We start from the raw sequence: 24,146 nt of genomic DNA on the forward strand, positions 1-24,146 counted from the left end.
GATGTTTGTCATTTATTTACTTTGAGATTTCACGATCAAAAGATGCATCCGTTTCACGAGTTTCATTATCGATGTCGCGGTTTCATATTTCTATCGCTTCATGAACTTGAATCTGGCAGGTTTCGCTGTGTATTCCCACAGATGGGACTGCCGTTGTCCTGGCAACCTGCTATGGTTACCCTCAGTAGTCAGTTCCAGGACAGTGTGAACTGACCAATCTCATCTCAAAGCACGAGAAAAATTACAGTTATTTACCTGACACTTATATCCAAAGTGACTTACAGTTGATTAAGCAAGGGTCAGTCCCTCCTGGAGCAATGTGGGGTTAAGGGCCTTGCTCAAGGGCCCAACAGCTGCACTGATCTATTGTGGCTACATCGGGGCTTGAACCACCAACCATCCGGGTCCCAGCCATGTACCTTAGCCACATACTGCCCCACAACTCTCTGGGATTAACTAATCCAACGGCTGTTTTGATTCAAGCCTGTTCAAGCCTCCACCATACCCAGGTCAATCTGAGTTTCCTGTATCGTGCTACACATCGGATCAAGCTGGCGTCCCCTAGTTTGCCTGTTGCCGAACATGCGTGACCAGACCTGTTCAGAGGGGGTGGCTCCTGGAGCCCCAGCACCCGCAGGTGACATTAGGAGGAGGTAAGAGTGCTCACCCGGGAGGTTGCTGGTTCGATCCCCCTGGGTGTGTCGAAGTGTCTCTGAACAAGACCCCCAATTGCTCCCGAAGAGTTCACTGGTAACTTGCATGGCAGCCTATTGCTGCTGGTGTGTGTGTGTGTGTGTGTGTGTGTGTGTGTGTGTGTGTGTGTGTTTGTGTGTGTGTGAATGGGTGAATGAGAGGCATCAATTGTAAGTAGGGCGGCCTGTAGCGTAGTGGTAGCGTAGTGTAAATGACTGGGACAGGCAAGGTTGGGGGTTTGAATCCCTGTGTAGCCACAATAAGATCCGCACAGCTGTTGGGCCCTTGAGCAAGGCCCTTAACCCTGCATTGATCCAGGGGAGGATTGTCTCCTGCTTAGTCTAATCAACACCACGTCGCTCTGGATAAGAGCGTCTGCCAAATGCCAATAATGTAATTTAATGTAATGTAAATATTTGGGGAAAAAAGTGCTATATAAATGCAGTCCATTATTTGCCTAAGGTGCTCCTTTATTTGATTTAAAAAATATATTTTAGTATGATTAGTGTTGCTGTTATTTAAATTGATTCAATGTGGTAAAATATATTAAGTACAGTAACTGGGTGTCGTTAAACAGTTTCTCTAAGTTGGTGTGCCCTGCCCCTCACAGTGCCCCTGCAGAGGCCTGTCTGTGTCCCTGTAGATCTGAGGACATCACAGGAAGGTGGGGTGGGAGAAGTAGAGTTTCCTAACTGCCCGAAATTTGCTGCCTAATAAAAATCCTTAATAACTTTATGGGCAATTCTTCCAGGGCCATTAGCGCAAAGCCTGCTGGGAAACGACCTGTTTTTCCCCCCAAGCAGACTGAACGAGGAACGTTTTAGCTCCAGTCTGCATTTTCTTTTGGTTCTTGACACGCATAAACCACACTTCTGGTCCCAAATCACTTCAGTTGTGCTAGGTCAGGGGGCCTCAATCTCTAGCCCCTGGGCCCCCCTGTGTATGCTGCTTTTAGATTTTATGACAATCTTTTGCTCCGTTTTTTTTATTTTTAAGTAACCTCATCTAAAGGAATCTTTTGCCATAGATCAAATTACAGAAATGAAAGCATTGCTTGGTCTGACTGATTAAAAATCCCTGGTCTGGACGACACATTTATTCTCCATGGCATTCATAGCGTGTATTTCTGACACAGTGTGGCCTCAAGAGGGTAAATCAGCTCTCATTGACATTAAGTGTCTAATTAAGAAAGGTTATCAGCGTGTTCCAGTTCAGAGATGGCCACTGTGGTTGACCAGACAGACTCCATGCGCATAGGGGGCCGAGCGGGACCGCCCGTGTGCTTTAATACCCCCGTGTCACAGCTGCTCGCATTAATTAATGGGATGGGTGGCCAATGACAGACAGGGGCAAAGGCTGAAGCATGCCAGGGGCGGGGCTTAGGGAGTGGAACGGGGTTTTTCTTTCGCACGTTGAGAGAGATGTGATTACGATCTCAGAGCAAGCTCAAATGCTGAACTCAGGGACACAGGTGTTCCATAGACACCCAAACAGGTGTTTGTCTGCATTGTTTATTCCCAAATTGTTTTGCCAATTTTGCTTGAAAATCAAGGGAAAAAAACTACTCTAAGATCTCTCTCCAGTGCGCTGCTATAAAAAAAAATGCATTTAAAAATCTTTTTAACATTGATATAGAAATAAATGTCACTTATAAATGTTTTCATTATCTGAGTATCGCTGTGTTTTTAATGACAAATTTCATAAAAATGCCATTAGACACAACCGCTGACATCAAGGCTAAAACTCAGCCCTGCAATTTACTCACACAAAGCGCACAAGTTGGAAAATAAACTTTTTTAATCTATGAGATTTTGAAAACATCGCAGCGGCGGATAGAGAAAAGCATCAATGACAGCGGATAGTAAAGATTTATCCGGAAATGAAAGGCCACGCATTGCGTCTCCACTCACACAAAGCTTTGGATGACACACACAAGTTTTTAAGGGCAGCTTTTAAAAATTTAATTGCATGTTTACGTTTACATCTCATGAATTTAGCAGACTGTTATCTAAAAAAAAGCTTAGATTTTCTTTTAAAAGTAATCCCTTCATGTGGATGGAAATTTTACTAACACTAACTAACTCAAGTGTCTTGAGCAAAGGTACAATTACAGCTCTCCTCATGGGAATCAAACAATTTTGATGTTGCAAATCCAATTCCCTAGCCATCATTCTACAGAGACCCATAGTCAGTGTTATTTAATTGGATAACAGCAGGAAGAGTAACTGACAAGAGCCAACATCCCTCAACACCTTAAAACAGGGGTTTCCAATCCTATGCTAAAAGCTAATGTTAGTTTGGGTGCAGGTTTTTTGTTTTATCCCAGCCTTCACACACCAGTTTCTAGTTGTTAAGGTCTTGACTGAAAAAGGTAAATGGTCGGCGTTTCTATTGCACCTTTATCCAAAACGCTGTACAATTGATGCTTCTCATTCACCCCTTCATACATACACTCACACCAATGGCAATTGGCTGCCATGCAAGGCACCAGCTCATCAGGAGCCTTTGGGGGTTAGGTGACTTGCTCAGGGACACTTCGACACACCCCAGGCAGGGGCTCGAACCGGCCTGCTCTTACTGCCTGAGTCAATTTCGCCAGCCTGAAGACCACAATTAGTTTATCAGTTGAATCAAATGTCATAATGCTGGACTGCAGTGAAAAAACCTGCATACATATTTTGGATTGGACACACCCTGCCTTAAAAGAAAATCCGAAACATTTCACAGGGGTTCCATCAATTTGAACTGTTTGACTGCGTTAGACCTGCGATTAACACCAGACTGCAGTGTTACATAACAGTAAGTAGACCTGGGTCGAATACATAATAGTTTTGGATTCAGATACTTCCTATGCTTTACTGAGCTTCTCTGTTGTATTGGAACCAATGCAATGCTCTCAGAAATGACATACACTGGTATGCAACCATCCACTTGGTTTGCTCAATTGCAGCAGGCAAGATCAATTGAGAATAGAAAAGTATTTGATGCCAAGTATTTGATGCTTAGGGAAGTGGGTTTACAAGTTTAATGTTATATTCTGTTTCCTGGTGGGTACTGCTGTTGGGCCCTTGAGACAGATACTTAACCCAAACCTGTAGAATATGAAGCTGTTTAAATGGATAGTGTGTTAAAGTGCAAGGCGCTGTGGATATGATTGTTTGCTGTTTTCAACAAATATTCTACAAATATTTTCAACAATTTTTTCCACCTTAAAACATTCCCCCGACTCCCTCAACCGTCCCTCAACAGCTCCTCAGATCATGGCGACACCCCCCCGGAACACAGTCAAAAGAAAACCCAAATAAAAGCAAAAAATAAAAATAACAGCCAGAATCATAACAACAACTCCACAGCGGCAGTGGAACACCAGGCATCCAACTCTGTAATTAGCTCCATGAATCTGAGCTATCAATGTCTCCATGTGCACAGTTTGGAGGAGCTATTCACCCAATGAGACCAGGACAGGGAGTGCACTGGCTCCCACCTTTGTGCAGGCATCTTTCAAGCTGCATTGAGGCCAGCCAACCATGCACATGTTTGAGGTACAGACGTGACTGCAGGCTAAATGCCGAATACAGTCAGGTCCATAAATATTGGGACATCGACACAATTCTCATCTTTTTGGCTCTATACACCACCACAATGGATTTGAAATGAAACGAACAACATGTGCTTTAACTGCAGACTTTCAGCTTTAATTTGAGGGTATTTACATCCAAATCAGGTGAACGGTGTAGGAATTACAACAGTTTGTATATGTGCCTCCCAATTTTTAAGGGACCAGAAGTAATGGGACAAACTAACAATCATAAATCAAACTTTCACTTTTTAATACTTGGTTGCAAATCCTTTGCAGTCAATTACAGCCTGAAGTCTGGAACGCATAGACATCACCAGACGCTGGGTTTCATCCCTGGTGATGCTCTGCCAGGCCTCCACTGCAACTGTCTTCAGTTCCTGCTTGTTCTTGGGGCATTTTCCCTTCAGTTTTGTCTTCAGCAAGTGAAATGCATGTTCAATCGGATTCAGGTCAGGTGATTGACTTGGCCATTGCATAACATTCCACTTCTTTGCCTTAAAAAAGTCTTTGGTTGCTTTCGTAGTATGCTTCAGGTCATTGTCCATCTGCACTGTGAAGCGCCGTCCAATGAGTTCTGAAGCATTTGGCTGAATATGAGCAGATAATATTGCCCGAAACACTTCAGAATTCATCCTGCTGCTTTTGTCAGCAGTCACATCATCAATAAATACAAGGGAACCAGTTCCATTGGCAGCCATACATGCCCACGCCATGACACTACCACCACCATGCTTCACTGATGAGGTGGTATGTTTTGGATCATGAGCAGTTCCTTTCCTTCTCCATACTCTTCTCTTCCCATCATTCTGGTACAAGTTGATCTTTGTCTCATCTGTCCATAGGATGTTGTTCCAGAACTGTAAAGGCTTTTTTAGATGTTGTTTGGCAAACTCTAATCTGGTCTTCCTGTTTTTGAGGCTCACCAATGGTTTACATCTTGTGGTGAACCCTCTGTATTCACTCTGGTGGACTCTTCTCTTGATTGTTGACTTTGACACACATACAGCTACCTCCTGGAGAGTGTTCTTGATCTGGCCAACTGTTGTGAAGGGTTTTTTTTTCACCAGGGAAATAATTCTTCTGTCATCCACCACAGTTGTTTTCCGTGGTCTTCCGGGACTTTTGGTGTTGCTGAGCTCACCGGTCCGTTCTTTCTTTTTAAGAATGTTCCAAACAGTTGATTTGGCCACACCTAATGTTTTTGCTATCTCTCTGATGGGTTTGTTTTGATTTTTCAGCCTAATGCTGGCTTGCTTCACTAATAGTGACAGCTCTTTGGATCTCATATTGAGAGTTGACAGCAACAGATTCCAAATGCAAATAGCACACTTGAAATTAACTCTAGACCTTTTATCTGCTCCTTGTAAACGAGATAATGAGGGAATAATCCATGGAACAGCTGAGCAGCCAATTGTCCCATTACTTTTGGTTCCTTAAAAAGTGGGAGGCACATATACAAACTGTTGTAATTCCTACACCGTTCACCTGATTTGGATGTAAATACCCTGAAATTAAAGCTTAAAGTCTGCAGTTAACGCACATCTTGTTTGTTTAATTTCAAATCCATTGTGGTGGTGTATAGAGCCAAAAAGATGAGAATTGTGTCAATATCCCAATATTTATGGACCTGACTGTATGAGTGACTAGATGAGAGTGACAGTGTTTTGTAGACAAAAAACCAGCTTGCAGTGAACAAATGAAAGCCAAAAGGTGACCCACGTAAAAAATAAAGAAGAAGCAAACCATTGAGATTTTCCCAACCAATGAAATCACAGAACAGTTAATGAAGTAATTACATTACATTTATCTAGGAGATGCTTTTATCCAAAGTCACATACAATGAGTGCATACCAAAGGTCATAGTAACAACAACGGGCCACAGCTTGAATAATGCACAATTTGCATAAGGCATCACTTATAAGTACAGCCATGGTGGAGAGAGAGAGAGAGAGAGAGAGAGAGAGAAAGAGGGAGGGAGAGAGGGAGGCAAACAGGGGAAGACATGAGGAAAATGAAGGTGCACACGGCGGTGTTTACAGCAGGGAGTCTGTGAATGTGGCAGCTCGACGCACAGCAACCTGTGGGTGTTTCTGACAGCGTCCTCTGCATTAACACCGCCCTGGTCCTCCAGCTAATTAACCCACTGGAGGGCGACTGTCAGTCAGTGCCTCTCTCTCGCCCCGCTTCTGCCCGTGTCCAGGAGCAACGGGGAAATGACAGGAGAGCCCAGAACACGCTAACGCGCTGATAAGGCGCAAACCGATGACAGAGCCCCCTGAGGAGCTGTCTGTCCTATGAGCTTGCGTCTGCCTTCCCCCTCGCACCTGCCTCCCCCCGTGAAGGGGACAGCGGAGGCCACCAACATTTACCCATCTAAGAGTTTCCGCCTTTGCTGCTTTTTCAGAAAACTGCAGGATTATCGACTGCCGCAGTTCAGGGCAAATGTTGACCCAACTGTGATCCATCAGCAGTGGGACTGGGCTGCGAGCGGAACGAGATAAATAGCTTAACGGGAGGACAGGAGACGTACGAGGCGCTGGGTAAGTGTGCGGGGATCGAGGCAGGGGCCACAGGTCTGTTTTACACAGGCTTCATTTGTTCTGAGGCAAACTGAGTCAACACCCGCAGTTGGGGGTTGACATTTTGTTGTTGTTTTTGTTGTTATTCTTGAATTTAGTTTTTTTTATTATTATTATATTTCCATAACATAATAAATTATTGATGCACTGAATCATTAATGTCGAGCGCATTTCATTGGTGCTGAGCAAGGCATCCGCAGTGTTCTGCACACGGCTGTCAAACAGACCAACAACACTACTCGAAGAGACAAGAATATCTCACTCTACAGAAGAAAAATCACTAACTGTTGTTGGGGGGTGGAACGATCATACTCTTTCATCAGAGAGATATACAGAGAGAGGACGACATAACTCTCCATCATGGGCCTACTGTCACTCCACACTCTGCCATCGCACCCCAAATACACGAGAACGCAGGAGTGTAGCAGTGTTATGTCCCTGCCTCCTTAGCTTTCCGTCTTCTACCTGCAGTGGGAGGTGTGACATCACAAGTGGCATCTCCTGACACCTTGGGAAGGAGTTAAAATGGCGGCTCTGATCTCTGCCTGAGGGCTCTCTCTCTCACTCTGTGGGCTCATTCCAATCCTTTATTTTTCTACTCTTTTTTCTTTTCTTTTCCCCTTTTCTTGGCCCTAGCTCCACTCATCGGGAGAGGCTAGGAAAAGATGAAAGAAAAACATAAAGATGATGGGGAAATCAAGAAAATGTGAATCAGCCAAATGGAACAACCTTGCTCCTTCAAACTTCAGTCTGAAGTCAGTTACAGACATGGGAAATGCTAGGAAGATGGAGAGAGGTGGACGCACAGGTCGATCAATTATACATCATGGTTTCCAAAAAACTTTTTCCGCAAAAGGATGCGCTGATGTTTTCTTGCTCAAGGGAAACACTGGGAATTCCTAACTTCTACGTCTAGCTACAATTTAAGGGGTTGGAATGTCCTTAAAGATGGCGGACCTCAATCTATTTCCGAGTCAGGAGCAAGGAAAGGAGAGAAGAGGTGAAAAATAAGCGCTTGGAATGAGCCCAGTGTCTGGGCTTTCACGGTGTTTCATTGTTCAGAATTATTATTGTTCCGTCTTGTATTTACTCCTGCCGTGTCTCCCTGTCATGACTGGCCAGTGGTTCCATCTAAGGTGGCTGATCTCTCTTCTCTCTCCTTGACTTGCGGTTTCACCCATAACCCATCTCTGAGCAGATTGCACAGAGCTAACCTCTTAATAATGCACAACAGCACGGTTACAAATAACAAGTGCGAACACATTCTCTGGCTTTATTCATTTTTTTGTATTCACTGCTTCCTTTTCATAATCTGTGATTTGAGAGGTATTCCACACCCTGTTAATCTTTTATCAATTCAATTCAGTCTGCTTTACTGGCATGGCCAATCTGTGCATTTGTATTGCCAAAGCTTGTTAGACGCATGGCAATGTATTTTCAGAAGGTGTGTGTGTGTGTGTGTGCGTGCATGGATGTGTATGTGTGTGTGTGTATGTGTGTGTGACTGTGCGCATGTGTATCTGTATATGTTTGTGTGTGTGTGTGTGTGTGTGTGTGTGTGAATGCATGCATGTGTGTGTGTGTGTGTGTGTGTGTGTGTGTGTGGGTGCAGGCATGCATGTGTATATGCGTGTGCAAATGTACATGTTTGTGTGCATGCGTGCCCAGGCTCTGGCCAGAGAAAATCACACACACAGAAGCTCAATCTCTCTCTCCTCACACATGATGATTTCCATATGCCCCGGACTTTCTGGCCCTTTTCAATCAGATTAATACATTCTGAAAGAACTCTCAGGAAAAGTCACTGAAAGTAAACGAAAAAAAAAACAGCAGCTTCCATCAAGATGAAAACACTTCTCATGCGCTCCAGTGGGAGATAGTGGACACTGCCCAAATATGAAATCCCCCGCTGGGACAGGGTGTGTGGGGGAACTCAAAAGCAAAACAAAATCAAAGTGTCACTCACTGCATCATGGCCCTGCTAATACAGACTTGCCAAAATATAGTGTCAGACTAATACTCAAATTGTGGTACAGATGGCTTTTCTTGGCTTTTCTGGGGCAGAAAAATACAGCGCTTTGGTAATGGGCTGCTATTTAGGAAAGGAAAGTATGTTTTGCATGACCAGACAATGGACAAAATGTTAATCTCCTGGTCCAGATTGAGCCTGTTCTCAACCAGGTCGGCCATTACGTGCCTTTCTCGGCTCAGTCTTGTCTGGTCGCCTGTTTATTGTTGCACTTTAAGAAAGTAAGTGTTCTTGTTAATGCATGTAACACATCACATTGCACAGAAACCAATGGTCATTTAAGATGAATAATTTAAAACAGAGTGATGGGTAGACTAGACGCATGGGCCCTACAGTCATCAGGACCACTGAGGTACAGTGAAGAGTGAGAGAGAGAAGAGAGAGAGAGAGAGAGAGAGAGAGAGAGAGAGAGAGAGAGAGAGAGAGAGAGAGAGAGAGAGAGAGAGAGAGAGAGAGAGATGGGATAAGTACGGTGTTGCTGCCTGCATCGCAGATTCAAGATTTCGGGGGAGGTCCTGCGCCTAGTGGCCGTTTGATGCGCCCGCTCTCCTCTCCTCTCCATCCGCTCTTGAACATTAATTGATCCCGATGCACCAAGAACCCAAAAACACACACACACACACACACACGTGCGCGCATCAAAAGGGCCCACGGGCTCGCGAAAAAGAAGGGGCCGATAAGCATCGCCCCTGCTTCCACAATCCACAGCTTCACCGAGCGAGTAATTGGCAACAGCTCTTCCGGCAGTCAGATCAATGGAAGGACGACTAAGGTAATAATAGGCTATACAATACCCAGATACCTGCTGGGCGGATATTCAGGCCGGAGTGAAAGAACGGTTGAGTGTGTCTGTCAGTTCAGATAATTGAGGACAGATTGGGGACAGCCGGGAACACATCGGAAGGCAGGTGACAGAAGCCTACGCAGAGACACGGGGAGACGGCTGACTCCAGTACTCAGCCGCCTTCTCTTCCGTTAATATATCCTTTCAGTCTCACTGCAGTCGGGGAAGGCACAGACTGCAGACGTGGAGACGCAGATCTGGGAGTAGGTAGCCCACTCACACGCCGGGGGCAATTCAGTTTCACGTGAAAATCATCTCGGAGTGGAAAAAAACGGTCAGTGTTACGCTCTGGAAAGTTAAAAATATTCATTTCTGCACCTGATTTATAAACTGCCGGCTTTCTTCCTTAAGACAGATACCACGAACACACTCGCACACACGCCCACTTATACATTCGTAATTACAACACAAATAAGCAGAAGTAAGCCATGTCAATAAAATCGCAGACATCGACGACTAGCCTATATGAGCAAAATTAATAATATAATGAACGCTATGCCGAGGTGCATATCGATCTCAGTAAATAAGTCTTTCTCGGAAATGCTGACGTTCTCCGACTCTCAACTACGCTGTCCTCCAAATCCTTAAAATGAGAAAGTGAATGAGAGGGGATTACACAGCTAATGCGAGCAGATGAGGAAAGGTCGGGGAAGATCTCCACTCTCGGGGGATTAAACCCATCCAGATCTCCCGGCGCAGCTCCCGCCCGGGCCGTGACTGCGGACCAAGAATGGAATTAAACTTTTAATTCCCGGGGATAGATCTGGGAGCCGCGAGACTTCCGGAGACACTTTTTACTGTTATTTCGGCTTACAGCCACAAAGATATCAGTATTCCAGTCGGTAGGCTACTTACAATAGCCTATTAAATTATTATGCCAAATTTTATGAATTAGCTACATTTTCAGATGCAGATTTTTCAAATTCAGCAATGGGATTGATACTCTATTCCAATCTCTGTGATACACCAGGAACCAGAAAGTGCAATACTGGACCGTCTCATGCATTGTGTGTCATTGTTAATTATTTCATTGTGAATTGCTCTGACAATATTGTTTAAATACAGTCACGCCCATAGCGTATTATTGAATTTGACAGAGCGACAGTGAGATTTTAAAATTATATATTTATTTCAGACCACTGCATTAATTATATGCTTTATGTGTCATTGTTAATTGTTTCATTGTGAATTGCTTTGGCAATATTGTTTATGCAGTCATGCATAATTTAATTGAACTGGGAGAGAGAGAGAGAGAGAGAGAGAGAGAGAGAGAGAGAGAGAGAGACTACCTCTGGCCTCACCCACTGTGCACGCAGAAACACTGCATGCGCCTGAGTGAGTTACTATTCAAGAAACCTTCCACCTGTTCTGCATGCGGTCCCATCTGTGCAATGATAATGTCACAAATGCATTAGACCAAGCTTGTTAATGAACTTAGTTTGCGTTCACGGTTATAAAAGTTGAAAAAGTAAAAAAAGAAAATCATGTTTCTCATAGCTCCATTATCAGCGCTGGGTACAGAGGTGGTTTCGCAGCGTTGGCCGCGGAACTGTGATTACTGTACCTGGCACAAGAAACGCAAATGAGCTTTCACTTTCCAATTCCATCGGAGATCCAGGTGCGCACATTCATCTGCCATTAGGCAGATGTCGTGTGCACAGTGAACATCTGTAATCAAGCAGAATTGGCAAGAAACTATTTGCGTTCGCCTGGCTACCCATTGGCAATTCGCCAATGCACAATAATAGATATTAGAATATTAATACCATGTTATGTTTTGCTGTGAATGGCATATGGTCTTTCGCTGTGTGGCTGATTTCTAAAATGTGAACAACAGTTTGATTAACACAACTTTTCATCACAGCGAAATCCATTGCATTTCGAACCGCGAATACAATGAAGGCTACTAAAAAATATTTTTGAGGAAATGGTTCAAAATAAGAAACGTAGGCTAATTGCAGATTGATCACCGCAATCAGAAACCACAGCAACACATTTAATAATGGTCTATAGAACACAGATTAAAAGGTCGACACAAGAGGATGCGCTTTTTTCTTTTGTATATATTGAATATGGTGATGGATGGGCGAGAAGAGTTCAGTATTTATGATACCTCCATTTTATACTTTATTTGACCGCAACAGGGAACGCAATCCACTGGTTGTTGTGCGATGTTACCGTTGCCATTGCACGGAAATGTATCCTGAACTGTAGAAGTAAATTATTCTCAAAAAGATTCCAGATAGGTTACAAAGTAACATTTGCAGATTTACAAAAAAACTGGAAAAAAACTTTGAATGAAAGTAGACTCACCTCGTTTGTCCTGCACTTTTACAGTAATCTCGACCACCGGCTCAGTCTCTCTATCAAGCCGCCTGGCGATGACTATATCTCCGCTATCCCGGTTCACTGTTACCGGTGTGTTCTCAGACCCAGGGAAGACCAACTCAAAACTTGCTGCCTGAAACTTCACAGGGTTCAGGTTCATTACAACTGATCCAATACTGGCGTCCTCCGATACATTGATAACTAGCGGGTTTCCCGACTCCAGTAGAGATCTGGACTTGCGAACAAGTAGTTTACCAGTTTCACTGCCAAGACTTGGCTCCCGTGCGGACCACTGTCGAGGACTTATCACGATGTCCATATTTTGACTTGTGCGAAAAGGCCAACCGTGGTCCCTCGCGAATACACTGAATTTAATCGGGGTAGTCAGACCAAGTATGGAATCAACCAGCAAGATATCTCCGGTTTTGGGCACCACGTAGAAACTGCCATTTTTCGGAATCGCGAAGTAAATCAACTCGGCATTCTTGCCACTGTCCGTGTCCTTCGCTGTCACCTTGTGCACCACAGAGCGGAGGGCAGTTGCGTCGTCCAAAGTTATTTTAACATCCCTGTTGTGAAATGTTGGTTCGTTATCGTTGGTGTCTAGCACGTCGATTTTCAAAGATGCAACTTCGGCAACGACTCCGTCAGATAGAGCACAACTTTGACAGCACAAACCGAGACCAAATAGGTATTCATCTCGTTCTTCCCTATCGAGGACTTTCGACGTTTTCAGCAAAATGTGCCCGCGTTTGTGGTGAGTAAATAATTGAAAATCCTCGCTTCCTTCACCCAGGAGTTTAAAGTGGGTACCTGGCTTCGGGCACCATCTCTGCGCCTCTATCCGTTTCGTCGGGATGCTCAGTCCATTCACTTTGGAGCCCTGCGACCAGTTTTCAAATACATGTCCGTGAAAGAAAAGTATCCGTTCGTCCGTTTTATTCCCAGAAACCGAAGTTACGAAATACGATATTAAAATGGCCAAAAGCATGGCTGTTAGAACTTCTACCACGACGAGTGGTTTATAATAAGCGTGCGCTAGAACAGGGGATCATTGCAGAAAATGTATTCCCAAATTAGATAAATAAAATAAAATAAAAACGTTTATGAAGCTTTACAGCATATACTGAATCTTCACAAATGAAACCAGTGCTTCTGCTTACTGCGAGTTGCCAGTGCACAACTTTCCGTCCGTCTCCGCCGGCTCTATGCGCGGTCTGCGTGCCTGCTTCCTGGCACAGCCGGTGAGTGCGCCGCCGCTCTGTGTTGGTATTTCTGACAGCATCACGCAGTGCTGGACAGCGCCACGCTCGAATGGGCGTGGCGAACGGCGGAGGGAATCCACCGGGGATGGCGAAGCCGCCACCTCGTCGGCGCAATCAAACGGATGATTTGCAACCGACGTCCTCTTCAAATTTGGACAAACTGTCGTTTTACGATTATGTGAACTGAAACGCAGCACCTGACGCACGCAGCACCGAGCGGTTCTGAGGAGGTTCAGAAATATGTATGACGGGGAAACTGTATACAGTGCCGTGAAAAAGTATTTTCCCCCTTCCCGATTTCCTCTATTATTTTGTATTTGTCAGACAGAATGGGTTCAGATCTTGAGACAAAATGTAATATTAGAAAAATGGAACCTGATTAAACCCAAAACACATTTCTTCAACATTAGTACTACTGAATTTTTTATGAAAATTTTTTACCAAAAAACCCAAATCACCCCTGTGAAAAAGTAATTCCCCCCTTAATCTTAAAAACTGGTTGTGCCACCTTAAGCAGCAATAACTGCAATCGAACACTTCCTTGAATTTGATATTAGTCTCTCATCATCACTGTAGAGGTATTTCAGGTAGGTATATGCAGGTATTTTCCTTGCAGAACTGCTTTCATTCAGAAAAATATCATAGGTTTGGTGTGCCATGATCAAAGGAAACTCATCAAAGGAGACAAGAAAAAGATCAGTCTGGAAAGGGTTATAAAGCTATTTATTTGGCTCCGGGACTCCACCGAACCACAGTAAGAGCCATTATAGTGCAGCCCATAAATATTTGGACAGTGGTACAATTTTTCTTCTTATGGCTCTGTACTCCAGAACATTGGATTTGAAACAAAACAATGACAATGAGGTCAACATGCAGACTGCCACCTTTAATTTGAGAGTATCCATATCTGGGAATCCAAATGGGAATTGCATCCCTTTATACACATTTCTCCAATTTAGGGGACCAAAAGTTATCAGACAGCTTCTCGGCTGTTTTTTGATCACTTCCTTACAGATATAACAGAGCTTTCAATATCTAGTCTTGATTCTAGGCTTTTGATTGCCTTTGGAGTCTGTGATTGCCATTCAATTAATATGAGGATTCAGGTCAAGGAAGTGCTATAAGGCTGTGTCTACTGGTATACTGCAAGAGACAGAAAAAAACAGTCAGACAAGGCTTACCAAAATGTGGACTGTTATTAAGCATTAAGGAGAAAGAGCACTGGTAAGCTCAGTCATTGCAAAGGGGTTGGTAGGCCAAGGAAGACATCTACAGCCAATGACTAAAAAATCTAACCATAATGTATAAAAGCCCCCAAACACCTGTCCAGTGGACCAGAAATACTTGTTAGGAAGTAGGTGTGAATATATCAGTGTCTACTCTCCACAAAATACTTCACAAACAGATCTACAGAGGCTATATTGCAAGTTTAAAACCACTAGCTAGCTGTGAAAACCACTAGCTAGCAGGTTCCAGTTTGCTACAGTAAGTAGTACCTAAAATAACCTGCAGAGTTCTGGAAAAAGGTCTTGCAGACAGATGAGACCAAGTACGCCTTGTATTAGAGTGATGGCAAGAGCAAAGTGAGGAGGCTAAAAGGAACTGCCCAATGAACCAAAGCATTCCCTCTCATCTGTGACACATGGTGGTGGGGTGTTACAGTTTGGGCATGTATGGCTGCCATAGGTGCTGGCTCACTTGCCTTAATTGATAATGTAACTGCTGATAGCAGCAGCAGAATTAATTATGAAGTGTACAGAAGTTGAATCAAATGCTTGCAAACTCATTGGACAGTGTTTCATCCCACAGTAGGGCAATGATCCCAAACATGTGCCAGTGCTCTCTTCCTTCTTAATGATGTTCCAAACAGTTTGTTTTGGAAAGCCTATTGATTGGCCTATGTCTCAGACTGTTTTGTTTTCAGCATCATAATGGCTTCCTTGACTTTCATTGACATTTCATATTGACAAACGGCAATAACAGACTCCAAAGGCAATCAAAGGCCTAGACTCATGACATGGGAGGCTACATATAAAAAATTCTGTAACTGCACTTATATAGCGCCTTTATCCAAAGCACTGTACAATTGATGCCTCTTATTCACCCACACCATCGGCGATTGGCTTGCCATGCAAGGCACCAACCAGCTTGTCAAGAGCAATTAGGGGGTTAAGCAACTTGCGCCGGGACACTTGACACACCCAGGGCAGAATCGAACCAGCAAGCCTTCGTCAGTGACGCATTGACCATGTGTGAATTGTTGGATTATAAACAGAGAAAATACTTTGCCTTCAACAACTTCACAACGGGCACCTGATCAGGACTGAGTAGAGCCGGCACATATGTAAATCTGAAGTGTGACGGTGTCCTGGGCACTGTGCTATGCGTCTCACAGCCAGGGACACCAATTCTGAACTGGGTACAAGTCCAAATGCTGCCGAGGCCGAGCAGTCGAATCCAAGTCACTCAACCTTTGAGTACTGAGTCGGGCACACAGTCTGGGACCGGGAAACTCCAGCATTAGTAGTCAAGCCCCCTCTTTCCCACTGAATTTCTGAAATTCTGGCACTAGGGCTGTGAAATAACTACCAGTAACAAGCCCCAGACCTCTGAGCTCCTGGAAACATGTCCACCGACCACTCAGCCAAAACCAGAGGAGGTTCTGGCGCCAGGGCCTGGAGCAGGCATGCCCGTCCAGGCCAGCACTGAGGCATATGCAGCAGGTAGGGCATAAACATCTCCGGGCATAAACAGTCAAGCTTCTCCTGGCTCCATCGCACCGTTCCCCGTTCTTACTAACAAAAGTTCCAAGCGTAATCTTCCGGGAGTGATTTGCATATTATTTAGTAAATATAAATAGCGTTTCCTGGCCCTTTTCCAGCTTGTTCAGTATATGCAGTATAGGCTTTCAGTCCATCAGCACTGAAAAACAAAGAAAATAATAACAGGATATGCATTTTATCCATTTTTGTATAGTGGTTAATGGGTACCCATTTCTAGCTCTCTGTCCAATAAAAGCACAATGTCTCAAAATCCAAATGCCACAGGGATTAAGTAAAAAAAAAAAAACATTTGTTTGCGTATAGCCTGTTTTCAGAGTTGTGCATCTTTTTTAAGCCCACTGATGCGGAAGAACACTGACTTAAGATCTGTAAAATCCTGCTTTTTATCTTCCACACTTCTAACTGGAAACAAACTCCCACAGCAGTAGACCTTATCCAGAAATTTAAGAAATAGAAAACAAAAACAAATAAATAAGAGTAGCGTGTTTGCAGCACATTATTAACTGATTGACCCATTCTGTAATTAACTAACAAACCTTCCATTTTTCGAAACCGAATTTTCAGTTTATTTTTATTGACATGTTTGCTCTCTTTGTTTTGGGGGTTTGGGCTGAAGCCAAATGCGAAAGGTGACTCGAGAGGGAGACCTCCATTTTCTCCGCAGGCTGCAGCTTCCCGCAGCAGCTTTCTAATTGCCGCACAAAAGTGGTTTTCACTGATATTGATTCCCATCCATGACAGAAAGCCACAGGAAATGTCTCTCCAGTGAGGCCAATCCAAATTGGGTTCGTCTGACTCTACAAGCTCTCGGTAACAACATTACCAACGATACAAATGATGCTAATGGAACAACGTGTCAAACAGGGTTGCCAGTTGGGACGGCCTCAACACAAAATAAGACACGTTAGGCGAGTAAAACGCTGTGCAAATGACTTCCAATATACTTTCTGGCATTCGGTTTAATCTGGGGACAGAAAATAAAAACCTCAGAGACAGCATTTAACGGAATCCACCCCACTGAAAACGTAACTTTACATTCAGTGCGAGCAATCTGGCCGATTTCAAATCGAGTCATCTTAACGTAACTCTGTGCCAGCGATCAAATAATTTAGGGATAGTAAACCCCGAAGACATATGTTTAGCCAAGAAAACAACCAGGCGCTTTTCAGTGGAGCCTTGCACAACAACAAATGACACATTATGTATTGATGACACTGAGCTATGGCAGCACATCCACTGGAAAAGTATTCTGAGAGATAAGAGTGCATATATCATACCGCCCATTAGAAATAGTTTGGCATAGCCTATTATCTTCTGGGGTAATAATAACCATAATCACAATCATAATCATCATCAACATTATTATCACTAGTATTATTAAGCACAATTCTCTCATACATGCATTAGCTTGCAATGTCAGTATAAAGTCGTTTTTTAACCAAATTGAAATACACACTGGCACAGTGCAAGTGTGATCTGAGCCAACTGTTACATATTTCATATGCCCTGCCAATTTTTTTCTCAGGGTTTATTATTTCTGACCATAGCGAGAATAATATTAGGCCTTTTATAAAACAACTGAAGTGTTGCAACATCGCAGCGGGCACAAACGTGTTGTATCTTGAACGCATTGGCTACGAGAGTCAATGACAGAGAGTCTGCCTCTTGTTCCGACATAATTATGTTTTGAGAAACCAAACCTAATGTGCAAGTCTGTCACATTTGCATATGCAGAGAGTCAGTGCCGTTACTTTGCAATGCGAGTTAAAGTGCATAATTGAAAGAGTCTGGCATCATCAGCAGCAACATCACATTGCAGTTTCTCATAATGAGCACTAGCTCGATGTACTTTACCCCCATCTGGGTCCCCAGTACACTAAACACACCATTTTCTCAAATAATCACCAAGTAAACAAGCAAACACACTCATTACACATCCACAAAATAGTTCCCTGAAATCTTTTTTTCCCGTACTCTCCGAGGTACAATAAACTGCAAAATTGCAATGTCAGTATTTATAAAGTATTATGTATGCGTTTTTTTGTGTAATGTCCTTGTGGTTGTGTGTTGTTTTTGCGTTGTTGTTGCATTAAGTCAAACATTTCAAACACGTCTTATCATTACACTTTTTTAATGTGTTTTTTTCCCCCCTCTAAATTGGCAGTTAAGGAGATGTGAACCGGAACGGTTGAGGTAAATGACCTCATTCGAGGACACCCTCACAGGGAGTACCTGATCCTGGCTCGTCTCCCTGATGCCCAGATTATACGCAAACACCACTAAAACAGCTGTGCGGAATCGCTAAGTGATTCAAACCTCACTGAAGCTGAAATGGCAGTAAGTGATCCTGTTAATGCTGACACCTGAGACCTGGTTGTGGGATAGAGGTGTTCACTCTCCGACTGGGATACATTCAAATGGCAAGTCGTTGTACAATGTTTTCGTTTAAAAAAAGGGGGCTTGTGGGAGTTGGAGTTCAGAGCTAAACCAGCACACTGCCAAATCTGCAGCTCTGAACACCACCTCCCAGGGTACATTCTGCAGAATGTTTTATGAGGCTCAGCCCTTTGAATGCACCCCTGGTCTTGCCAAATGAGCGGGCACCGTGGAGAGTCCGGAGGCTCAACTTCGGAAAGCAGACACAAGCTGAGGGTGAAAACTGAAAAGCTTATATCAATTGCCTACATTACGAAAGCATTAATTTGTTAAACGCCTTCTCCCTCATGTAATTCAAGATTGTTCACTGAGAAACACCGGCATGCTACACACAGACACACACACACACACACACACACTCCATTTGACCCAGAGCAGAATTTCAGGAGAGGTTTACAGAGGCAGTGGTTTCAGAATACAAAGTGAAACTCCAAGCTAGTCTAATATCGCTAGCATAGCCTGGGATCCCAGGATTAAGGTAGCCTCATACACCTGTGCTAGGCTAGCCTAGGATCCCAATATTAAGCTAACCCCATGTCCCTGTGCTGGGTTAGCCTAGGCTAGTCTGATATACCTCTGCTAGGCTAGCCTGTGATCCGAGCATTAAGCTACTCTCATGTCCCTGTGCTATGTTAAGCTATGATCCAGCATTAAGCCAGATAACCCTGCACTATGCTAGCCAAGGATCCCAGAAGCCTATTAACCTAGCCTCAAATACCTGCACTAGGCTAGTCTGGCATCCCATCAATACACTGATCTGATATACCTGCACTAAATTAGTCCAGGATCCTAGCATTAAGCTAGTATATAATATATATATAGTATATATATATATTATATAGTATAATATATAGTACCTGCGCTAGGCTAGCCTGGGATCCCTGTGTTAGGCTAGCTTACTTAGCTTGTTTACTGCACATGCAGCTCCAATGGCTTCACCAACTGGGGGGGGGGGGGCATTATTCACAACCATCCTCCTGCTGGATCCCACGCAGAGTCCAGAGTCAGGGCAATTACCCTGCTGTGTACGACTCAAACAGCAACCATAAACAAACACATAAAAAATCATTGTTTTTGTTCAAATACATGAATTTCAAGTACCTCTTCCCATGAAATACACAGTGGAACATGTTGTTTAGACGTGTTGTCAGGCAATGACAAAATGGAGCAAAGCGCAGTAATGCCAAAGGGGGAGTCTGAACAAAACAGTGTTGAAGATGAACGTTGTGGCTGTGTCTCACGTGACTGCCGTCATGCTGAAATGGTGCAGATGAATAGGCAGAAGAAGGAAGCCATGTTTGAGTCTGACTCTGAGAAATCCTTTTTTTTTTCACATCTATCTCTTTAACCTTTTCTCGCTGTTGTTGTTGCCTTTTCCCGGAAAAAGGGTCCCCCTTCCCTCACCCGATTTTCTTTTTTCGCTGTTCGCTTATCCGTGACTCTCGCTCACTCTCAAAAGTTAAAGCCGTAGTCGTCTGTACAGGCTGTGATAATGTAGCTACAATCTGTTTTACCTTGGGGCCAAATATGGTGTGCTTTGAAGGCAGCTTGTACTTCCTTCCCCCTCACGAGGCAGAAAATCGGCACGTCCAATTGGAGGATATGGTGAAGGAGCGCTATTCTATTGGCCGATGCTGGGAGACAAGGGCGCAAGTGCACAGTCGTGCCATTTCAGCCTGGTAGAAAGATCCCTGTTTTGGGGCCAGCCGACAGAATGTCCTGCGCTCAAACAGGGTAAGATTCTCACCTTGTGGCTTATCGCCGTCACTCTGGTGGTGGTTCTCGTTGAGTGGAGGGAAGCGGGAGTTTGCTGAGATCACAATGCGTTGAATTGGCTGCTCTACGGTATAGCTGCAAGAGAAAATATATAGAAACGGTTTTCAGACCAATGCACCTTTCTCTGTTGCAAGAAAAAACTATTTCAGGAGTCCCTTGTGTCAGGAGAAAACTCACAAGCTTGACACTTCATGAGATGTGGTGACACCAGTCAGGCCTGGTCAAGTGTCTCATTCCCTACTCACTGTCTGTCTGTCTGTCTGTCTGCATTGCCTTCTGGGTCACCCTGAGAAGAAAGACACCTTTCTGGTTAACCCTTCAGCCCTCCTCCAAAGTGAGAGATCACAAATATTTCATATTTCATATTTATATATGAACTAAACATTATAGTGTTGGCGTAACAACCATTACATTTAACTGAAAGCAGTGGTGTTCCCGAATACTATTTTGGAAAAAAAACATAAAATAAACCAACTCTTGAAAGGGTTACGGAGTAAGATCACAAACAGGTGATTAGAATATTCTTAATTTAACATTCTAATAGTGATGTAACCATCACTAGTGGTAAGTGACAACACTGGAGTTCTAGAACACTGGCTTGGAATTTTGAAGAAAAAAATCCAAAAAAACCTCCTCTTCAAAGGGTTAAATTCTCTTGACCATAATTACCCTACCTCTAGGGAGGGAGAAGTCTTGTACTCTGAATTTTCATTTTCCCCCCATGGTACACCCCACCACCCCCTTCATCTCCTGACAAGCTGGCTTTATGAGCAAGATAATCTTCTAATCTCTTTGTTGAGGCAAACAGAAAAAGGGCAATTCATCTCCAAAGCCTATGAAATACTCTCTTGTTTGCTCAAGGGAAAAAAAAAAAAGCAAAGATCTTTTTTTTTTTCTTTACCAAATAAGCTTGTAAACAGCAGGGAGGGGGGCGTCTATAAGGTGAATGAGACACGGTAAACCATTTGATTCCCGTTTTTTTTTTTGTTTTTTTTAAAGGCATGTTTTATTATTGGTCATTATGAGCGATCGGCACAGCCTACAGCACTGCCTGCCTCCCGCACTACAGCACTGTTCTGCTCGCGCGCACCTCGCGTTCGATAACCGACACCAACCGAGGAGAGAGCAACAATTATCATTTATTCCGTTATTGCTTTTCCACGGCGCGCCATCCACTGTGACTAACGGTGTTTAGGGCTAGCGTGTCCACCTTCCCATTAATGTTGCCGGATATTTACTGAGCTACGAAACACGGCAGGTTACCGCCGGACCTCACACAGATATCCAACAAAACCGCTCCACAAGAACTGCGATTCTAAATGGGAATTGAACAGCGCCCGGTTAAAGAAACGGTTATGGGTGCAGTAGCGTACCCCGTGGCACAGAACTAAATACCGCGCCAGTGTGCCAGTTCTGCCCATAACTACGAGCCCCTCATTATGAAAGGTTCATCGGATTTAAATGGAAATCAGATTGAAAACAAGGGAAATTAGCTGCTAGCGCAAAAACTAGTAAATATGTAGGGCAGCACATTTTATTGCAGAAATTAAACAAGGGGGAATTGTGGGGTATTTTAAAGTTGATAAAATTAGGACACCGTGATAATATAATGGCATTATTATTGAACCCAGGATGGACACTTCAGCCCACATCAGCAGTGGCCAAAGAGGGCTACATGAACCATTGATCCTCTGGCACAGAAAGAGTTTTCAAAATCTCTGCTCCACATGACCCAATATGAGCATATTAGCATAGCATGGGCATATTAGCAAGATGGGTCTCCCACCATTGTGCCATAGACTTAAATGGTAAATGGTTGGCATTTATATAGCGCCTTCATCCAAAGCGCTATATAAATTGATGCTTCTCATTCACCCGCATATACCAACGGCATTTGAGGGTTAGGTGTCTTACTCTGAGACACTTCGACACACCCAGGGCGGGATCGAACTGGCAACACTCTGACTGCCAGACGACTGCTCTTACCTCCTGAGCCAATGTCTCCACTAATGGGCATAAATCAGCCATGTCAGAGAGCATGGTTTATTTATACAACATGGCTACAATACTGCCTCCAAGAACGCATCGGCATACAGGCAATATTTAGCATTCGTACTGAGCAACTCAAGGACACACCGCAAATTGCATCCAGACAGACAGCACATGATTACTAAACCAATCACACCCCCTAAAACAGCGGAGAGACGGAGAGAATAAGAATAAATAAACAATGAGGCACATATTAGTCTGTGCTCAGACTGCTGGAACATTTTAAAAATCTATATTTCCATATGTCCTTTTGTCTCCTCATGACCAGGAAGGGGCTACCGGGCTGCCATGACAAGGAACCACAAGTCCCACGATGCATTGCTTTGAACAACTAATTGAAAATGTATCAGCATAAGTAAGGAAGGATAAAAACTGTAAATGTAAATCATTATGACAAGGAGTCATACTGTACAGAAATATACCATGATACATGGAACAACTTTCTGTGACATAAGATCTTAATTAAAATTATTATTAGTAATAACAACAAACTGGTAGAACAAACTATTTTCAACAGGTGAAAATACAAAGGGATTAGAGCACATTATGTCCTGAACATTCCAAAATCACACAGTTCTTTATGGGACCCTGTCTACGGTAGGTTTGAAAAGTGAGTGAGCTCCTACACTGGACCGTTTTCACCCGACAAAGAACTTGAACTAGATATGGTTCCTGAATGGAGACGCTGAAGAAAGGGTTGTTTGAAAATCTTTCTTCCGAGAGTCTGCTCAGTGGGAATGAAAGACAGAAGGCAAGGTGAGGCAAGGAGGAAGCCTTTTTGAAAGAGCCTGAATACATTCCCAAACTGTTCATTAAGCCTGCATAATGCTGCTATTAACACTGCATTTTCCCCTTTTTCAGATAAGTACCTGTGTCAAAGGATGAATAGGTACCATTTCTGGGGGCTTTTTTTTCCCCACAACCGAGAAGAACATCTCACCTCACTCGTGCGCAAAACAATAGAAGTGTGTTCTATTTGCACGACACGTCTCAATGTGTCATCTTCAATGACACTAAGCTGCCTGAGGAAGTTTAGCGTGTCAGGGCCACACACCCAATGAGCTGCGAGCTGCCACAGCCAGCAAGTTAGGCTGTCAACAGAACACGAGTGAAAACAAACCCTCAGAGCAGAAGCCTGCCATCATTACTGTGCTCTGCAGTAAAATTAGCACTGCCTGCGGTACATCAACAAGAATACAGCAATGATAAGGAAAAATTGGCGATAAACAGTAATGATATAACGCTCCTAAAAGGATCTGAAATGAAGTAGGTGAATTATCTTGGAAGGCGTCCCTAACTGCCGAGGAGCATTGATGGGGGAGTCCTGCTGCCAGCCGGGCCTTTTTTTATTTTTAAATTTATTGATTTATTTATTTAATGGGAGCATTATAATTTATACTGATGGAGCGCCGTGACGCACGAGATGTATTGCCGCGCTTGTTAATTTGCAGCCCGTGTCCCTGGGTAGACTCTGCCGGTGAAAGATGGTTGCTCTGGTCCCGCCGAGGGTGGCCTGAGATGACCGTGTCTTTTGGGCAGACTGCCCGAACACCCCCCTCCCACGTCCCCGAAGTTTGTGCGGTACGAACCCGGCCTCCTGAGCCTCTCACCTGGGAATATAAACAGGATGGATTTCTTTCTCAAAGCCCACGATGTGTATGACCAGACTAGTCAAGCGATGAATACATAAAAAAGAAAATGCAATCCATCCTGCCCACTCTCTCCCTCCCTCCTTCCCACCCTCCCTCTCTCGCTCCCACACACACATACACTTGTTGTTTTCT

At 43.8% G+C, this 24,146-nt stretch overlaps 1 protein-coding gene and 1 long non-coding RNA gene across 4 annotated transcripts in view; both read right to left on the reverse strand.

Annotated features, from left to right (window-relative positions):
• The window catches only part of LOC133131148 (neural-cadherin-like), a 205,514-nt gene extending 192,470 nt beyond the window's left edge, over positions 1 to 13,044 (reverse strand). Inside the window, exon 1 of the mRNA XM_061246326.1 lies at positions 12,039 to 13,044. Coding sequence (XP_061102310.1) covers positions 12,039 to 13,044 — 1,006 coding nt within the window. The remainder of the gene's footprint in view (positions 1 to 12,038) is intronic.
• Positions 13,045 to 14,391: 1,347 nt separating this feature from the next.
• LOC133131474 (uncharacterized) overlaps positions 14,392 to 24,146 on the reverse strand; it is a 38,659-nt gene continuing 28,904 nt past the window's right edge. For 2 of the 3 annotated variants that reach the window (XR_009709024.1, XR_009709026.1), the window contains 3 exons: positions 20,491 to 20,599; positions 20,285 to 20,388; positions 14,392 to 16,240 (listed from right to left, as the gene is read on the reverse strand). This is a non-coding gene — a long non-coding RNA (uncharacterized LOC133131474). The remainder of the gene's footprint in view (positions 16,241 to 20,284; positions 20,389 to 20,490; positions 20,600 to 24,146) is intronic. The other variant, XR_009709025.1, reaches the window with a different exon arrangement.

The sequence above is a fragment of the Conger conger genome, chromosome 6 (genome assembly GCF_963514075.1).
Source record: "Conger conger chromosome 6, fConCon1.1, whole genome shotgun sequence".
Lineage (NCBI taxonomy): Eukaryota > Metazoa > Chordata > Actinopteri > Anguilliformes > Congridae > Conger > Conger conger.